General features: G+C 29.8%; 6 protein-coding genes across 10 annotated transcripts; 3 read left to right on the top strand and 3 right to left on the bottom strand.

Moving 5' to 3' along the window:
* The first annotated feature begins 19 nt into the window (after positions 1-19).
* Positions 20-1,632, top strand: RpL23A (ribosomal protein L23A). The gene is made up of 4 exons (XM_069129996.1): positions 20-108; positions 527-828; positions 1,037-1,164; positions 1,308-1,632. The coding sequence occupies exons 1-4, from the start codon at positions 75-77 to the stop codon at positions 1,567-1,569; spliced, it is 726 nt and encodes a 241-aa protein (XP_068986097.1). The 5' UTR covers positions 20-74; the 3' UTR covers positions 1,570-1,632.
* On the bottom strand, positions 1,551-5,552 carry l(1)G0007 (ATP-dependent RNA helicase l(1)G0007). The gene is made up of 2 exons (XM_069129991.1): positions 1,929-5,552; positions 1,551-1,779 (listed from the first exon to the last, which is right to left on the bottom strand). Exons 1-2 carry the CDS (start codon positions 5,303-5,305, stop codon positions 1,698-1,700), a joined length of 3,459 nt encoding a protein of 1,152 aa, XP_068986092.1. The 5' UTR covers positions 5,306-5,552; the 3' UTR covers positions 1,551-1,697.
* Positions 5,553-6,596: 1,044 nt separating this feature from the next.
* On the top strand, positions 6,597-10,346 carry SWIP (strumpellin and WASH-interacting protein). Its single transcript, XM_069130294.1, has one exon. It carries the CDS (start codon positions 6,914-6,916, stop codon positions 10,169-10,171), a length of 3,258 nt encoding a protein of 1,085 aa, XP_068986395.1. The 5' UTR covers positions 6,597-6,913; the 3' UTR covers positions 10,172-10,346.
* Positions 10,347-10,455: 109 nt separating this feature from the next.
* Positions 10,456-13,069, bottom strand: LOC138188490 (CUE domain-containing protein 1). 3 transcript variants are annotated; one of them, XM_069130304.1, is made up of 5 exons: positions 12,942-13,069; positions 12,495-12,640; positions 11,992-12,367; positions 11,812-11,910; positions 10,456-11,723 (listed from the first exon to the last, which is right to left on the bottom strand). In XM_069130304.1, the coding sequence occupies exons 2-5, from the start codon at positions 12,612-12,614 to the stop codon at positions 11,587-11,589; spliced, it is 732 nt and encodes a 243-aa protein (XP_068986405.1). In that variant the 5' UTR covers positions 12,615-12,640; positions 12,942-13,069; the 3' UTR covers positions 10,456-11,586. The 3 variants fall into 3 exon arrangements, with proteins under 3 accessions (XP_068986405.1, XP_068986404.1, XP_068986403.1); XM_069130303.1 differs by having other exon boundaries at positions 12,886-13,021; XM_069130302.1 differs by lacking the exon at positions 12,942-13,069 and adding an exon at positions 12,723-12,858.
* A 266-nt stretch (positions 13,070-13,335) lies between these two features.
* LOC138188488 (protein-lysine N-methyltransferase EEF2KMT) lies at positions 13,336-15,261 on the top strand. 3 transcript variants are annotated; one of them, XM_069130299.1, is made up of 6 exons: positions 13,535-13,776; positions 13,858-14,001; positions 14,071-14,101; positions 14,177-14,250; positions 14,322-14,817; positions 14,888-15,261. In XM_069130299.1, the coding sequence occupies exons 1-6, from the start codon at positions 13,684-13,686 to the stop codon at positions 14,989-14,991; spliced, it is 942 nt and encodes a 313-aa protein (XP_068986400.1). In that variant the 5' UTR covers positions 13,535-13,683; the 3' UTR covers positions 14,992-15,261. The 3 variants fall into 3 exon arrangements, with proteins under 3 accessions (XP_068986401.1, XP_068986400.1, XP_068986399.1); XM_069130300.1 differs by lacking the exon at positions 13,535-13,776 and adding an exon at positions 13,336-13,428 and having other exon boundaries at positions 13,865-14,001; positions 14,071-14,250; XM_069130298.1 differs by having other exon boundaries at positions 13,540-13,776; positions 14,071-14,250.
* A 734-nt stretch (positions 15,262-15,995) lies between these two features.
* Positions 15,996-18,094, bottom strand: betaggt-II (geranylgeranyl transferase type-2 subunit beta). Its single transcript, XM_069130301.1, has 6 exons — positions 17,934-18,094; positions 17,555-17,659; positions 17,070-17,426; positions 16,718-16,862; positions 16,407-16,582; positions 15,996-16,306 (listed from the first exon to the last, which is right to left on the bottom strand). The coding sequence occupies exons 1-6, from the start codon at positions 17,934-17,936 to the stop codon at positions 16,088-16,090; spliced, it is 1,005 nt and encodes a 334-aa protein (XP_068986402.1). The 5' UTR covers positions 17,937-18,094; the 3' UTR covers positions 15,996-16,087.
* Positions 18,095-18,202: the final 108 nt, after the last annotated feature.

Below are 18,202 nucleotides of genomic sequence, written 5' to 3' on the forward strand. Positions count from 1 at the left end.
CGTAAACGTCTAACGTAGTTCACTGATTATACACATGTCTGTTTCCGGCTAAGACTTTCTTTCTTTTTAGCAAGATGGCTCCTAAAGCGAAGTCCACGGAGAAGTCAGGTATATTTAAAAGTTTTTAATAACATTTAAATTCCGTCTAACAAGTTTGAAAAATGTTTTAATTTAAGCAAACTTATAAAACATGATTAATGCGAATTTGTGATGTAAAAAGTTTGATTAATAAACACGTGTTCAATTTTAACCCTAAACATGTGGCTTGTTGTCTGTTTTGTATATATTTAAAAAAAGTATCGATATGTATATAATTATATTATTGTTCTATATTATTAAAATATTTATTATATCTATTCGAATAGTAAATTTGAAAGAAATTTATAATTTCAAATAAGCTTTTGCATGTTTTACATAACCTAAAAATTATCCACAACAATTCCTTAAAAACTTTGTGTTATAAATATTTGACTAATATAAGATGTAGAATGTATAATATTTTGATTATTTATTTTATTTTTTCTAGCCGGCAAACCAGCTGAGAAAAAAGCAGAAAAGAAAACTGAGAAGAAGCCAGCTACTGCAGCTTCTACATCAAAAGTTACAAAACCAGCTGCGAAAACATCCACCACAGCAAAGAAAACTGCAGCTGCTAAAACGACAACTTCTGTAAAGCCTGCAGCAAAACCAGCAGCAAAACCTGTGCCTAAAGTTGCTGCAAAACCAGTAGTTGCAAAATCTAAGAAAAATGTTCAACCTCCGAAGAAAACATCTAAGGGTGGAAGAACAGCTGCCCCACTTCAAAAAGCACTTAAAACTCAGAAGAAGGTTAATATACATAATATCAATGAAAAAAATTTGATTAATTGTAAACTTAGTAAATTATTTCAATATACATGATGATAAATGTTGGGGAATCTCGTTGAATGACTGTGATAAAAATATAGTCTACTGCTGATATATCAAATCATAAAAAGTGAACTTTTTGGTTTATCATATATATATTTGTATATTGATCATTTGTATTTATTTGCAGGTATTGAAAGGTGTTCATGGATCAAGAGTAAGGAAAATAAGGACATCCGTCCACTTCTACCGGCCAAAAACATTTAGGCCACCAAGGGACCCAAAATATGCGAGAAAATCTGTTCCAAATAGAAATCGGTAAGCATTAAATACTTTTTTTTTTATCTACCTACTTACATACATTTAATTTTATATATTTTATGACATGTATCATTTTATTTATTTATTTATTTATTATAATTTTATATGAAAAATATCTAAAATGATTTTATTTTTTTCAGTATGGATGCATTTAATATCATCAAATTTCCATTGACCACTGAAGCTGCTATGAAGAAGATTGAGGACAACAACACGTTAGTTTTTATCGTGCATACTCGTGCGAATAAATACCATATCAAAGCTTCCATTAAAAAACTGTACGACGTTGATGTGGCTAAAGTTAATACGTTAATTAGGCCAGATGGTAAAAAGAAAGCGTATGTACGTCTAACTCGTGATTATGATGCGCTTGATGTCGCTAATAAAATTGGTATAATATAAATGTACCTATATATGATGAGTAAGGAAGTGTATCTGTATTAAAAAATACCTCTGTACAAAAAATTTTGTTGTTGTATTTCTTTAAAAATTTTACAATATTTCACACATTTCATTGAAAATCTGAACAATTATAACCCTAATCTACTTGGAGTTTTACGATAAGGAGCAGGTGTACCCGGTTCTCTGATACCTGGCGTCAATATTTCCTTCCTGTAAACAATATAAAATAATACCATAAAAATTAATGATACAAAATATCAGATAAATATTATAAAAAACTTATATTAAGCTTTCTATGGTAATTCAAATACTTTTATGGGACACTGATGTATTATAAATTTGAAACACAAGAAACTTACTTCCTGATAGAAGCTTGTTCGCGTTCAAGTTGTTCTTGCGCCCTAGCCTTCATTTCTTCCTCCGCTTCTTTCATCTGCCCTTCCATTTCATGTAAATGTTGCATGGCTTGTCGTCTTTTTGCTCGTCCGCTTCGTCCAGTTTCCTTTACGCTAAAGAACATAGGACCCAACTCGGCTAGCCAGTGGCCATCAACGGCAGTCACACATTGCATGTACTCCTTGCCAGTCATCACAAGTTCATGATACACCACGTAGTCTGGCGTGAAGCCCATACCGAACAAAGCTGACGTCGGATGAAGATGGCATGGCATTCCAGTACGACAATTCACGTATTCGCCAATACCTTTCAAACGAGCTGCTTGGTGAAAGTATGCCGAACAAATACATTTCCGTACAATGTCCCAGTCCGTGCCACAGCTTACAACTTCCATTTTTTGTTGTTTCAGAATTTCTTCCAGCTGTTGTCGAACTTCTCTTACTTTCCGCATAGCTTTCGCGTGAATAAAGTGAACGTTACACCAAGAACTGGAATAACCATTCGCCTTCCACTGATTGTACACATTTAGATATGTTAGGTGGTCAGACTCTGGTACTTGAAATTTCTCTCGAGCTGAATCAGAATCTTCTTCGCGACCTTTGGGTCGGTAGAATATCGAAGGCACTGACAGCATAGAAACTATAATAAGTATATCTGCAGTGCAACCGAGTTGAGAAGCAACAATGAGCATCTGACATTGTGGTGGGTCTAGTGGAAATTCTGCCATTTGTCGTCCCAAAGGTGTTAAACGTCCTGTATGATCTAATGCACCCAAAATCCACAATTGATACAGAGAATTTAATATATTATCTTGTGGTGGAGGATCCATAAAATGAAAACCCAATAAATCTTGAACACCTAAAGACTTCAGTAACAATACAGTATTTGCTAAATTGGTTCGCTGTATTTCTGGAACTCCAGTTAACAGTAGTTCGTCTAAATATTGCCTTCGCGTGTATAATCTGTAGCAGGTACCAGGACCAGTACGTCCTGCTCTTCCTGCTCTTTGATCAGCATTTGCTCTGGACACTGGATATACTTGTAAAGCATCCATACCAATTCGTGGGTTATAAACTTTCAACTTGCAATAGCCCGAGTCCACGACGAATACAATTCCGTCGACAGTTAATGAAGTTTCGGCTATATTTGTTGCTACAACGCATTTTCGTAAACCTCCCTCTGAACGTTGAAAAATTTTAGCTTGTAAATCCGAGGGTAGTTGCGAGTAAATAGGTAAAATGGAAAGTGGAGGAGCTGATTCGATCTCTGCTAAACGTTCTTTCAAAGCCTCACAAGTAACTTCAATGTCTTCCTGACCAGGCATAAAGACCAATACATCACCTGAACGGGGTTGCAAATGAATTTGTAACACTTGTTTCACCGCAGCATCAACATAGTCTTCTACTGGGTTCTTGGCATGTAATACTTCAACTGGAAATGTGCGACCTGGGATTTGGAATGTTGCAGCATTTCCAAAAAATGCTGAAAATTTGCTAGAGTCCATTGTAGCGGATGTTACGATCAATTTCAGATCATGTCGTCTGGCTACAACCTCTCTCAATAAACCAAATAGGACGTCAGTAGATAAAGATCTTTCATGAGCTTCATCCATGATAATTACACTATATCGATCCAAATCTCCTTCCCTTAAGCTTTCTCTTAATAAAATACCATCAGTCATATATTTAATAACAGTATCTTTTGAAGTGCAATCCTCAAAACGAATAGCATAACCAACTTTGTCTCCTAAACCAGTAGCCATTTCATCAGAAACTCTTTTTGCCACGGACATAGCTGCTACTCTTCTTGGTTGTGTACATCCAATTATACCATAGCGACTATAACCATCTTCATGAAGATATTGAGTCAATTGAGTTGTTTTTCCACTGCCAGTTTCTCCAACAATAACTACTACACTGTTTTCTCTAATTACATTTAACAATTCTTGTCGTACAGCAAATACTGGAAGACTTCTCCTCTGGTGTTGAATAGACCTGTATTTAGCTTCTCCAGTAACTTCGTCTCGTATATGACGCGCATATTTTTGACCAGCTTTGAAGTCAGTTTCTTGACCTGGATCTTCCTTATCATCTTTATGTCTATCACGTACACCCATGATATTACCAATATGAGTTCCAGCTAGTTCCCAATGTTTTTTTTGCGCCCTTTTCCGCTCTTTTTGCTCACGATATGCTCGTACCAAGGTCGACCCTTTTCTTGCTACAAGTGCCATATCAGAAGTAGGATCACGTACAGGTACAACAGGCTCCGGTTGTTTAGTGAATACAATTCGACCATCCAGAAATGGTGGAACAACATTATGGACTAAGAGATGTACTCTGGTTTCTCCTTCATCATCAGGATCATCATCATGATCTAAAGAACTGATGACACCAGATGTTAACATTCTGTTACGTTCCCACAATTCGTTATCTTTATTTATCTGTCGCTGTTGTGCGGAAAGACGCTTCTGCCTTTTTGCTTCCAATTCCATTTCCTTTTTACGGGTGTATTCTTCAGAAACGTCAGCAAACGCATGATTTTCTCCATCATCCAAGGCATACCATTCTCTATCCAGTCTTTGTTGCTCTTCTTCCCACAAGTCCCACATTTCTTTTTCTTCCCCAAGTATGTTAGGTGTAGCACCACTAGCTTTCCTATCTCTATTCCAAGGGTTATATTTATATGAAGGTGTAAATTCACTTCTAACACTGTCTTTACCATCTCTAATATTGTATAGGTTGGGTGTTGGATGATCCCAACTGGATTTTCTTGGTTCTTCATCTTCATCATCATCCCAATTACTTTTAGATGTTGAATCCTTTGTTTTAAATATTGGAGTTTGAGGTTCATCTTTAAACCTTAAGGGTGTTTGTCTACTACTATCTCTAATACTGTCTCTGCTTCTACTCCTTTCTCTATCCCTATCTCTGTATCGATCTCTATTCCTATCCCTATCTCTATTCCGATCTTTGTCCTTATAATTGTGCCTATGATTTTTGTCCTGTGCACTCAATCTTTGATGCTTTAATCGTGCTTCTAATCTTTGTTGTGCCTCAGTGTTCACCCCACCAGTATGAGTTGGAGTTTCTTCAGCATAAGATCTGTATTTTCTTTCCTTAATCTCTGATTTTGGTGAACTTGATTCAGATTTCAATGAGTTAACTTCCTGTGAATTTTCTTGCCTTTTTCGTTTTGCAAGTTTGTCAAGACCCAAGACAGATACCTGAGGCTTCTTAAATGTATGATCAGAGGGTTTCTTCCGAATAATCAAACCTCCTGCTTGATTTTTCTCAATCCCTTCTAATCTATACAAATTCGACTCATTTGATATATCCATCTTTTTACACTGAGTAATATTCGTTACTAAATTTTATATGTTTAATAGCGCACAAAGTAGTTATTTTTTAGCAAACATATATAATACAACACTGTAGTATAAAATTACGCTTTAGACACTACGTTTTAGACACTATCCTTTAGACACCACATTCTAGACGTCATCTTACAGACGCTAGGTTTTAGACGCCATCTTAGACGCCATAACTGACTAATTAACTAAGTAAAACTAAATTAGTTTCATAATCTATGGATGGATCTATAGTAAGAGAAAAAATACAGTCAATGACATTCATTGATAGCAATTCATTAAATTCCCTAGAAATTATTATTACTAGTTATTACATATTCATCTGAATACATTATGAACATCTCATCTATTATAAATAAATAAATATATAATATATATAATATATAATATATAATAATATAATATATAATATATATAATATAAATAAAAATTTTACTTGTGAAATGAATTTTCGGCAAAATAATTTTATATTTTATATTTCAAAACTGTAAATGCACTGATATATATTATGAACGGGTGTAGACCTGTAGCTCCTTCTGGCGTGAATATCTTGTACTATAATAGGGTAAAACCTAGTGCGCCGCATTTAACTGCACAACATCGTGGCAACGAACAAAAGATTATTTAACAATTTATTGATTAAATATCAAAATTATTAATCAGTAATAATTGCGATCACTTTCAAATTTCGTATTTACTTTCGTTACCATAGGAAGAAACATTGTCAAGACATAAATCGATCGCTTTCTAATATTATAAACTCCAATTAATAAATTAATGTTTATCAGTATTAGTTAATGGCAACTTATGTTATTGGATAATAAACAAATCGTAGATTGTCATGTAAAACTCGAGTAGATAAATAGGTTATTCTGTGAACCAAGAAGGTAAAATCGTTGAATCGTAAAATCGTTAGAACCGTCACGCTGAGCAAAGAACCTAAGTAAATTTCATTAAATTTCATTAAATTTTTGCTACAAATTAAAAAATTTTTTAAATTGAAAAATGCAATCTATTATAATTCAATCTTAAATATAAATTATTGTTCACGTTAATTTTTCTCGGTGTGCATTTTTTCATTTAAACGTCGAGTTAGGTTTTCGAATTGTTTGAAGTTAAAATGCGAGCAGAGTGCTGAAGCACTTTACGTGCTGCAACCACGCGAAATTCTTCAAAATTTTGGAAAATTCACACAATACGTCAATGCATAAATGCAATCCTATTTTCCCTAGACTTTGATCACGTGGTTTTATTTACTTATGACTCAACTCGTTGGTCAGACGATACAGTATAGTCTGTATAGTGCAGTACTATCAGCTATCAACCTTTCATGATATCCACTTTCCAATTTTGTTTTTTGTAAATATGTAAGAAATGATAGTGTCATAATAGTAGTTAAAAGTAATTATAAAAGGTACTGCTTGAAAGTGATGCTGGAAAAGTATAGGGTGGTACTAAAACATATGTGAATTATCAAAAGATACGTCACAAATTTGAAAAATATATTTTACATGTCATTTATTTAAAATCAGTATTTTAACATATTTCGATTAACATTAGCAAATATACGAAGTAATAATGATAGAATCATCAGCATGGAATTCGAAAAAGGACGAGACCATATACAAAGCGGCAGGTTCGATACATTTACGAAAATATGGACAGTTTTTTGAGAATTTAGCTAAGCAAACATGGAAAAGAGATTCTACATTAGAATATTTCATGGAAGGTCCTCTTCGGCTTGTATACAAACCTGTTGAGGATATCAGCTTGATAAATTTAATAGAAATGGAAAATAAATATTTATCAAAGCTACTTGCTGCAGTTGCTGGTACCTGTAGAGAAATTAGGCTTCTTGTGATGGAAGCTAAGATGTTCTATAAAAAATTGTTTACTCATGGTGAAAGAGGGGCAGAGAATGATCAGAATAACATCACATCTCTTTTGTCTGATCTGCAAGATCTATTTGTTTTTGTGAATAGGATATGGACAGTAGCACACTTGACAACGGAACAGTTATCTAGTCTAGCGGGTGACTCTAATGATATTTATTTACCTGTATTAATAGAACATTTTATTGATTTGTTTATAATCGTTCTGACATTGGATGAAATTATTGAATCCCAGCCTTCATTGTTAGAACAGTGGAAAAAGTACAGAATGAATGTGCGTTCTATCATGCACAATCCATTGCAATTTGGCATAAGTGAATCTAAATTACATACACTGAATAAGTTATTAAAAGATTTACAAGAGAATTTATTAAAGAAAGTTTTATTTTCCAAGACGATTGAACGTATAATGGATGTGAATAAAGGACCTATAATGAGTGAACAGATTACCAATTATTTGAAAAATTTAATGGTAGACATAGAAAATAAACCAAATGATTATGTTTCATTGAATAAAAGTTGGATCAAAATAAATATTGGAATTGTTGTAACAACAAAATTATTTGGCACCTGTGATAGAAGATTAATTAAAAGAGTGCTTGAAAATAATAAAAAATTTTATGCTGTAAATTTAATAGGAAATGTCATATGGATTCCCAGTAAATTTTTAAGTGATTTTTTGCCAAAAGAAGCTGGTAATGCCATTGGTCAACAAGTAGGAGAAAGAATACTATGTTTGAGGATACAAAAACTTTCCCAGACTGTGAATGGCTTAATTCAGAAAGCAGTAACATGGTGCATTGAAATGCAAAGTATTTTAATGAAAACAAGTCTTCAGATTTCAGATATTGGGCAGAAACAAACTTTATTAATTGATTTAGTTGCATTGTTATCTCAGATTAAAGAAATTGTATCTTTTATAATAAATATGCATGCGATTCTTATTAAACCAATGAATCGTAACACTGTTCAATTAATTTGTAGATTAATAGAAGTACAAAAGTCTTTGCAGACTACGTTTTACATATTGGGACCAGTTATAGTGCAATCACAAAGTCAAGTATTACAATACTTGAGTTATTATATTTTAATTACATTGGAAACTGCTCGGAAGAGTTTAATTCAGAAGGATAAAGGTTATAGCAGAGAAAAATTGGATGCATTGTCACTAGTGGGTTTAAGTATGAGATTATTAAATGGACCACCAAGTGCAGATAGAAGATTAATAATCAGATGTGCTCTAGCATGTGCTAGTCAATTAACAGATACTTTTAAGGAAGAGGACATGGTGAAATTGAGATTTTCATTGAACAATTACGATATTGTTGCTGAATTGTATAATATCATTACAGATATCTGTGATTACTCTATATTACTATATCATCAGAATATAATTCCAGCTTATCTTTCTTCTGTAATAGATGGTAATTTAAGTATAAATCACATAGTTCATTTGTTTAATGCATTTAACAGCACCATTAGTGAACAAGAAGGATTAAATTTAAAACAGAAAAGAATTATGCAATTAAGAGAAATGTTGACTAAGAATATATTAGAACCTGTTTGTCACGAGATTGAAACTAATCTAAGACTTCATGTCCATGCACATTTAAAATTAGATTCTACAAATCCATTCAATATTGGGGCAAAAGATGGTGGAAGAATCGTACGATCATTACCACTACCTTTAACAAATAGTATGATATACGCTAAAAGATTCATTGAACATTACCTTGATGATATGTTTTACAATCTCACTACAGTAGCACTACATGATTGGAGAACATATAGAATGATGCATGCTTTGGCACATTATAAATTAAATCTAGATACTGTACAAAACTATTTACCTACACAGACCTTGGAACAGGGCTTAGATGCTTTAGAAATTATGAGAAATATTCATGTATTTGTATCAAAATATTTATATAATTTAAACACTCAAACTTTCATTGAACATACTAGTAACAATAAACATTTAAATACCATTGGAATTCGACATATAGCAAATTCTATCAGAACACACGGAACTGGTATTATGAGTACAACAGTTAACTTTGTATATCAATTTCTTCGTATAAAATTACATACATTTTCACAATTCCTTTTTGATGAACATATAAAGTCGAGATTAATGCGAGATATAAGGTTCATCAAGGTTCAAAGAGAAAATGGTAGAACGCCTTATACATATGAAAGAGCAGAAAAATTTCAGAAAGGGATCAGAAAATTAGGTATGACACCTGATGGTTTAAGTTATTTAGATCAATTTCGACAATTAATAACTCAAATTGGAAATGCATTGGGGTATGTACGATTAATTAGATCTGGTGGATTGCATGCTAGTTCAAATGCTATTTCATTTCTGCCAAACATCGATTCATCTGTACCATTTGAATTAATGTGTAAAAATTTACGTTATGGTGTAACAACTCAATCAGCAGCAAAGTGTTTAGAAAATAATATTGAAAATTTAATACGAAACTTTACAGAAGGAATACAATACTTCAAACTTCTTGTTGATGTATTTGCATCTGCTTTTCGAGATACTGAATCACATCATTTGCAACAATTTTATGCTATTGTACCTCCATTAACATTAAGTTTCATTGATAACTCAATATCGAATAAAGAAAAAATGTTTAAGAAAAATCAAACAGGTGCAGCTTTTACTGATGATGGTTTTGCAATGGGAATTGCTTACATAAATGCTCTTTTAAATCAGTCATCAGAATTGGATAGTTTACATTGGTTCAAAACAGTTGAACAGCATATAAATGCAGAACAGCAGGCTGCAGAAAGTAAAAATGTTCAAGGAGATGAAAAATTGCAACAAACAAGAGCATTAACATTAAAACGCTTAGGTGAAAGAAGTGCTGAATTCCAATTGCTCTATTATAGTTTGTCTGGCGCTAGAGTATTCTTTAAACAGTCTGATATGTAATATTCCACAATCTGTAAAATGTATTATGGAATTAATTAATTACAATGTGATTGTTAAGTATTTTTGTTTCATATTTCTTATTACTATTGTATAAAGAATGTCAAATTATATACTGTATAATACTATTATGTGCTTTATAAAAAATAGCTTTAAAACACTTTATATGCTATAAATTTACTTTATTTTCGTAATCCTTTTGTAACTTGTATTATATATATATATATATATATATTACAATAATGAGAAAATAAAAATACAGGATAACATGTCAAATGAATCTTAACTTATTAAAGAGACACTAAAAATTACGTAGTTTATTTTTAAATAGTTAAGTTCGGTATTCTTAAGCTTATACTTATGCCTGTGGCACATACTGTGTTTAATTACACTCATTTATATATATAAAGGTCTTCTACACCAACATATATATATGTATAATTGCAATCCTTGATATTTATTACTCAATAAGTAGTATGGCTAGATGAACAGACTAGAATTTATTACACTTACAGCTCTAAATAGATAGGAGTTTCTCAAAAATGTAATTATAAATATGAAAGCGTCGTTATTAATCCGCATAGCAATATAAAAAGAAATCTATTTTTATATCAGCAAAAAATCACGTAAAAATCAAATATGAAGTCACAAATTCGCCAATTCTAAAATGCTCTTTCTTTAAATGTTTACTTTAACATTATGGATAGAAATTTTTTACTATAATTCATTTGATACCTATAAATATAATTTATTTTATATTTTAACAATGTTTACCAATAACTATACAAACTTTTTTTTAAATAAATATAAACTACAACAAAATTTTGTAGAAAAAACAACTACACATTCTAAATCATTGTCAACGATCAAATATAAATAATATACATAAATAATATCAACTATCTGTAAGTACATTGTTTGTAAAGCTTCACAATGTCATGTTAAAAAAAGAAAGAAAATATTTATAACAACATTCGACAGATCCTTATTTTAACAGTATGACTGTTGTAATTATTGTACTGTTACTATCTATAATGTGTACTGGTTCACAGTACATTATTAAAATACGAAATATTTTGTAGTTTTGCAATTTTTTCTTAGATAATATTTAGGGCTATTATTCCTACATTTTATCTTTTGATCTTTCTGTGCTCTTGAATTAAACAGTTATTCAAGCAACTTAATAATATCATGTTAATTAAACTGCACAGAATATGAGTCTTACTAATTGTTTTCTAATTTAAATAATCCGCATTAATAAAACTATTTCCATCTAAATTTTCTTTGCAATTTGCCATTCAATTATTCATATTAATACAGATATGCTTCTTTCTCATTTCTGGACTGGATAAATTGCTGTAAGTACCAATTACTGAAAAATTGTCTTTTCTGGTAGAATAAAGGAAGTGTTATAATTTCTAAGATTGAAATCTAGACGACTCCTCTGGGTCCAATAAATCGTCACAGGAAGCTGTTGGGGGTAATAACTGTCTACCCCCTCGTTTTTTACTGCGTGTAAATACTTTAGTAAGTTGTGCAAACTTACGTCGAGATACTAGAATATAATTAAAATAATAAAAGTAAAATATAAATTCTGTAATTTTTACATTTGTTATATAATAATATACAATTGCCAAAAATACCTTTGCCCATATTTTTTAGTCTTTCTTTAAAAAGATCTTCATCATCATGACCAATTTGATTGCCACACTTTTCAAGGCTTGTTCCTTGAATTTTTGTATCTATGATAAAGATAATGTAAATAATTTTATGTCTTTTCCACATTGTTTGCACTATAAAAATTATAACTGCATATTACAAACCATTTTCTAAAGTTGACAAAAAGTCTTCATTCCAACGTAGTTCAGCCATAAATTCTTCATTTTGAAGAAATATAGCAATTCTTTCATCTTCTAACATCGAATTTTCTTGTAAACATGAAGAATCTAAACTATCTTCACAAACTTGTTGAGGAAGCCGAAGGAATGTATCTGGTAATGGACCTAATAAAGCAGGTTGCCATTTACGTATACTTTTTAAGGATATTGTTGACTCTGCTTTCTGTGACTTAGAAGTACTTGGTGATTTTTCATTTTGCTCTAATTCACTTCTAATTTTTTCATTTTCATTATCTGTACTCATAGTAAGCAACTGATCGATTGTCGTATCTACGGCACCTTGGTTAGATCTTAACACAGCCTAAAAGTTTTGAAATAATTTCTTCATTTATTATGCATCATTATGCATCATTTCAGAACATACATTTAGACTGAAGACAGTTTCCAGTTACATAATGTAATTTAATACATTTATTAAATGAATTTACCTCAATCACATCATCATCCATTTGTGGAAACATGTTTTTGAAATCAGCCATTGCTTGATAAAATTCTAAAGTTGTTTGTTGTTGTTGTTGCTGCTGTTGCTGTTCCATAGCAGAGGCCATTATGTGGTGATTGTAGAATTGTTAATCTAAGTGAAACAATTAGCTTAATTAGTTGCAGTTAGGAAGCTTTCAACAAAGATTTCGTAATATGACGTTATTTAATTTTACTTTAAAGATTCGATAAATCTAAAACGTTCCGAAAACATGAATAGACAAATCGTCATTCATAACGAGGGATATCGGTTTCTGATTATTACGTGAATGTCATGTTATTTGTTTGGGGAAATTAATTGCATCTTATTTTGCCTTTGTGTTATAATTAGTTATACACCGCTGAGTTATACGAAATATCCATGCACATAATTGAAAACCGAGACAAGACTGTACCCTCTCATTACGCATGCAAGGAAGGTGACCAACTGTCAAAAATTTGGTGAGTGAGACCTTTCTTATGAAAAGTAAACCTATTCCAGAATTGCGAAACCACAGAACGGTATCACGATTTATCTAGTGATTCGAACTTGATTTTTATTGGTGTATTCTGGACAATTTATGTAATATTTTTTCATGTTATTCCAACACGAAATATTTAATATTAACTATTTTTAAAATAGCATGCAATAAATATAAATAATTGCAGAAACGAACAAATGAAATATTATTTATATAGAAGTAAGGGATAGTAACTTTTTGCATTTTTAGGTTAAGTTGATTGAATTTTTGAACGAATGGCCCGACCAGGGTCATATAAGTTATAAACAGATCTGAACCGTGACTCACATATATATTCATATAATAAAACCGAATACATATTCATACATGTGGGGATGTTTACAACTCTGAAGTTTAATACTTCGAAATGAAAAGATTACCTGTTACATTACCTGTTTTCACAAGTTTTCTTTCATATGTTGTTAATTGAATAAAAATTATTATATTAAGAGCAAAAATCATTTCGAACACACATATATCTTTTAGTTTCAGAAAATAAATATTTATGACAAAATAATTGTTTTTGTGTTATTTCATCTTATTTATGAAGCATCATAATTTAAAATTATGCGTGAAAAATTAATAAAATATTATTGATAGAAATAAATATAAAATTTTATTAATTCATGTATGAGACATGGACAATAAAATGAATTGTAACTCGTTTAACGTGGATAATTTAATTAAACATTTCCTAAATTGTACACCAATAAATACAATAGACATTCTTGTATGTAAATTTTACAATCAATCTATAAATAATCTTTCAAAGAATTATAGAAAATTCACATTTCTATTTTAAAACTTGCAGATTTCAGAAGAAAATATTAATTGTCTAGTTAATTCAAAAAAACAACAGGAGATTTTGGAAAGAACAGTAAATAGTGACTTAATTAAAAAATATCCAATTAAACAATCTTATCAGAGGGCATTTTTAAAATGGCTTATGAAAAAGGTATAAATAAATTAATATTTATAAAATAAATTCATTTCTAGAGTTAAAGATTTAATTTTTGTAATCTAGATTGAAGATGAAGGTGGTGAAATTTACGAAGGTATTTATACAACATATTGTAATATAATATCTTCCACTATAGAAGAATCTATTCACTATCGGCATTTTCTAATAGAAGATAATTGCATTAGTATAAAAGAAAGCACGAATATTATATCAGAAGGTACAACAGGATTGTGTAGTTGGCAGGTATTTGGAAACTATGATTGTACAATATGATTTTTCAAATTTCCAATTATAATATCATTCATAATTTGCAGGGAGCCATTGAGTTAAGTAAATGGTGCTTAGAAAATAAACAAAAATTCTTTGGAAAAGTTATTTTAGAACTTGGTTGTGGTGTTGGATTAACAGGATTATCCATTATTAAGACGTGTTTTCCTAAACAATATATATTTACAGATTGTCATAAAATTGTTCTTGAAATGGCTTCTGAAAACATTAAACTTAATTTATCATGTAATGAAAGGAATATAGAATCAGAACTAAAACGTGATAGATTGAAATTGCAATTAAGGTATAATCATACAGATGTTAAAATAGAAGAGCTAAGATGGGAAGATATTAATAAATATGTGAATGAACAATGGGTCTTACCAGATATAATAATTGGAGCTGATATTTTATATGATACCGATTCATTTTTTGGATTAATAATGGGATTAAAAGGATTTTTATCTTTTCCTAATAGATGTGCAATTATTGCAGCAACAATTCGCAATGAAGACACTGTTTTACAGTTTCTATATCAATTAGGTATATTTTTTACTCTTGGATATTATATTTTCTACCAAATACATATTAAAAATTAATATTCTTTTTTTAGCATATTATGATCTTTCTTTTGAAGAATATAAAGTACCACAGCAAACGGTACACCAAAAGTCAGTAAGTGAGCCTGTTAAAATATTAAAGATTTTCCAGAAATAAACTTAAGATAATAAATTTTTATTGATATAATGTTTTTGACAATAATTATTTTAAAATGATCTTACTGGATTTCAAAGGCAATTTGTTGAATACCTATTATATAGTAAATTTTACTTAATACTTGTTTTATATATTTACATTTGCAAATAAAGAATATTTACTATAAATGTATTTAAATATACTTCACCAACAGGGAAAAATGTATACAGTAATTATTTATATTTCAATGCAAATTATATAATAAAAATTATTTATTTGTAAACTTACTAATATCAAGCGGATAACTTTATTTATTTCTTCTACTTACCAGAGAGATTTTCTCTCAATGTCTCTCAGATTCACAAAAAAATTGTACAAATCCTGTTTTATTGAATGGAATGATATATTTAATTTACAACATTTAAAATACTCATAAAAAGATCGCGAGAATTGTCATGTATTGACTTCAACACAATTTTAAATGTAAATAAAAACCTGAAAAATATATAATGTAAAGATTTATATAAATATGAATATAATTGCCAATAACCATTGCTTTACATTTGAATGAAAAATAATGAGGGACTTATATGAAATGAAAGTTGTTTATGTTTGTATCAATATTATGTGCTTCTTTTTTTAATAGCTCCTTTTTGGTAACTGATTTACTACCATATGTTATTGCGACTATCTCTCAAAAACCTCACGCCATAATAAATATTATTATAGATATAGTTTTCTAGTGCAACATCCTTATCGAATCATTAAGAGCAAAAGCAATATATATTCTTATTAATTTTTAATCTTTTTTTTTACTCATATTAAATTGTGTTAATAAATTATAGTTCTATTTATATTACCATACTTGTTATATATTATTATACGTATTGTATGTATAATCAATCATTATCATTAATAATATACATTTTATAATAATATGTAACAATATACATATATATAATAATATGCCAGTAAATTGAAGTAAACGATATTGTGTTCCTTAAATAAAGCAATAAATAAAACAGTTGTTGCAAAAGATTAACATTATATTTTCTTCTGTTGCATTATTTCATAAATATTTAGGTTTAGTAAAAAGCTAATTTTTAGTAATCAATTGTCAATTACTTTGGTCGAGTCTTGCTGGTTTCAAATGTAACCTTTGAATTACATATTCAGGCATGCAATATGTCGGATTGATCTTTTTCAGAGGATAATCAGTATTTAAAAGGGAGAGTGCAGTTAAGCCAAAAAGAGTATGAAAAGGATCAGCAATATCTCCTGGACGATCACTAAATCCTCCTGATTCTGTATCTTGACATGCCAGTACAAATTTTACCTGTAAATTAATGTTGTAATAAAATTTGATTAACTTCGTCCATTTTTAATATAATATTAGTATTTTTTGCATTCTTTAATTTTTTTGAAGAAATACATACCAATTGTTCTTTATCAACCCAATGAAGGCGTCCTAAAATTGTTAGTGCAGAAAGGACCCACCAAGAATAACAAACATCAGGTAACTTTTCTGGTCTACCATTTAAACCCCCAGATGGAAGTTGTCTTTCACAAAGCCACCAACTTAATTGATCTGCATCTACTAAGTGAAGATTACCTGGCAATATTTAACACTTTATGTTATTTAATTTGTAAAAAGAATTGTATATATTTTTTCTCTTTCTTTTTATTTTATTATATTGATTTTGTTATATACTAGCCGAAGAATAATTAAAAATAAAATAAAAATTACCAGTTATTGATAAAAGCCCTATGGAGCAATAAATCATACCAGCATGACTTTCAGCTCCAGGTTTTGATCCAAATCCACCATCAAAATTCATACATTTCATCACAAATTCAACTGCCTTATCAACATCTATTGCATCCAGTCGATTCTAAAATAATATTATTATAGTCTAAGTTAATTCATAAGCTTACTATTTTTGTAACTTTAAGTATTATATTATTCTATTATCATAAAAAAATATACAAATACAGAAATATAGATATAATTTAATACATTTTTGCACAGATTCAATATCTGTCAACATTTGTCTAATATCTATCAATAGATTAAATCTCTTATTACTATATTTATTTACCAAAAGTGATAAAGTTGCCACAGCACAAAAAGAAAATCTTGTATCAACTTCACCCCAGATATCACCTGTGAAACTTCCATCTGGTTGTTGTCTTTCCTTTACATATTTTACAACTCTTTCTATGTCAATAGTATCTAATGCATTATAGATACAAAGTATTTGTACTGCACTCAAAGTGTAAAGAATATGTGGATCATGTTGTAAACTTGCAGCTATACCACCACTGTCTGTTTGACATTGAGCAATAAATTCTAGTACCTCATTTCGATTTGTCTCTTCAAGTTTACCCATAAGATCCAGTGCTGTTAAACCCCAGTACATTCCAGACATTCTCATATGTTCTGTCATACAATACATCTAAAATTTATTATTTCCATTAATTTTACATTAAACCTAATTTAATTATATATATGCAAATAATCCTTATACTACTTATAATATAAAAAATATAATACATAAAACTTAAAATAATATAATATACTTACATATTCATCTTTATCAGTGCCGTAAGAAAGTAAAAAGTTTGCATGCTTTTCCAATAGTAATTCAGGAACTGAAGCTGGAAGTTCGATGTCATGTTTTAGCACTGGCTAAAGCATAAATTAAAAAACATTGTTAGAGCATGTATGATGTAAATAGTAATAAATTTATACTTGTATAAATAATATCCTATTTTATTCTAAGTTTTTTTTTGTAAAAACTTATTCTAGAAACTGTATAAACCATATTCTATTTAATAAAAAAATCTATAAAATAAAATCATTGTAATAATATAATACGCAAAAAAAGGATAAATTAACCTAAGACAGAATTAATGTTTTAACCCAGAATAAATAATTTGTATTAAACTCTTCGTCCACTCACCATGTTACAAAGTTATTTTTTAAAAAGTATGTAAATTACTATGTTTTATTAATTTTCATTCATTTAAGTCAAATTATAAAAACTTTTTACACTTCTTATACCTCTGATAAAAATATACCTCATTCTTCATTGAAGAATAGCTTCATTTTCAGCCTAACCTCAAAATAGAAATCCTTAGTGATAACAAAAAGGCGCGGATTTCCAAAAAAAATTTTGAAAGAGAAAGGAATAAAAGATTATAATAAGTTTACGTAAAGTAATAACATTGA

This window comes from Bombus flavifrons, chromosome 16, assembly GCF_040668555.2.
Source record: "Bombus flavifrons isolate JBK064 chromosome 16, iyBomFlav1_principal, whole genome shotgun sequence".
NCBI lineage: Eukaryota > Metazoa > Arthropoda > Insecta > Hymenoptera > Apidae > Bombus > Bombus flavifrons.

Excerpts from the sequence above, each read along its gene's own strand:
- RpL23A (XM_069129996.1), top strand. The coding sequence starts at position 75 with ATGGCTCCTAAAGCGAAGTCCACGGAGAAGTCAG. Across the intron at positions 829-1,036 it reads CACTTAAAACTCAGAAGAAG|GTATTGAAAGGTGTTCATGG; the intron begins GTTAATATACAT and ends ATTTATTTGCAG. Across the intron at positions 1,165-1,307 it reads TCTGTTCCAAATAGAAATCG|TATGGATGCATTTAATATCA; the intron begins GTAAGCATTAAA and ends TATTTTTTTCAG.
- SWIP (XM_069130294.1), top strand. The coding sequence starts at position 6,914 with ATGATAGAATCATCAGCATGGAATTCGAAAAAGGACGAGACCATATAC.
- LOC138188490 (XM_069130304.1), bottom strand. The coding sequence starts at position 12,614 with ATGGCCTCTGCTATGGAACAGCAACAGCAGCAACAACAACAACAAACA. Across the intron at positions 11,911-11,991 it reads TTTGTCAACTTTAGAAAATG|ATACAAAAATTCAAGGAACA; the intron begins GTTTGTAATATG and ends TCTTTATCATAG. Across the intron at positions 11,724-11,811 it reads ACTAAAAAATATGGGCAAAG|TATCTCGACGTAAGTTTGCA; the intron begins GTATTTTTGGCA and ends ATTATATTCTAG.
- LOC138188488 (XM_069130298.1), top strand. The coding sequence starts at position 13,684 with ATGGACAATAAAATGAATTGTAACTCGTTTAACGTGGATAATTTAATT. Across the intron at positions 14,002-14,070 it reads TAAAATGGCTTATGAAAAAG|ATTGAAGATGAAGGTGGTGA; the intron begins GTATAAATAAAT and ends TTTGTAATCTAG. Across the intron at positions 14,818-14,887 it reads ACAGTTTCTATATCAATTAG|CATATTATGATCTTTCTTTT; the intron begins GTATATTTTTTA and ends TTCTTTTTTTAG.
- betaggt-II (XM_069130301.1), bottom strand. Across the intron at positions 16,583-16,717 it reads AGGGCTTTTATCAATAACTG|GTAATCTTCACTTAGTAGAT; the intron begins GTAATTTTTATT and ends AAATATTGCCAG. Across the intron at positions 16,307-16,406 it reads GGGTTGATAAAGAACAATTG|GTAAAATTTGTACTGGCATG; the intron begins GTATGTATTTCT and ends ATTAATTTACAG.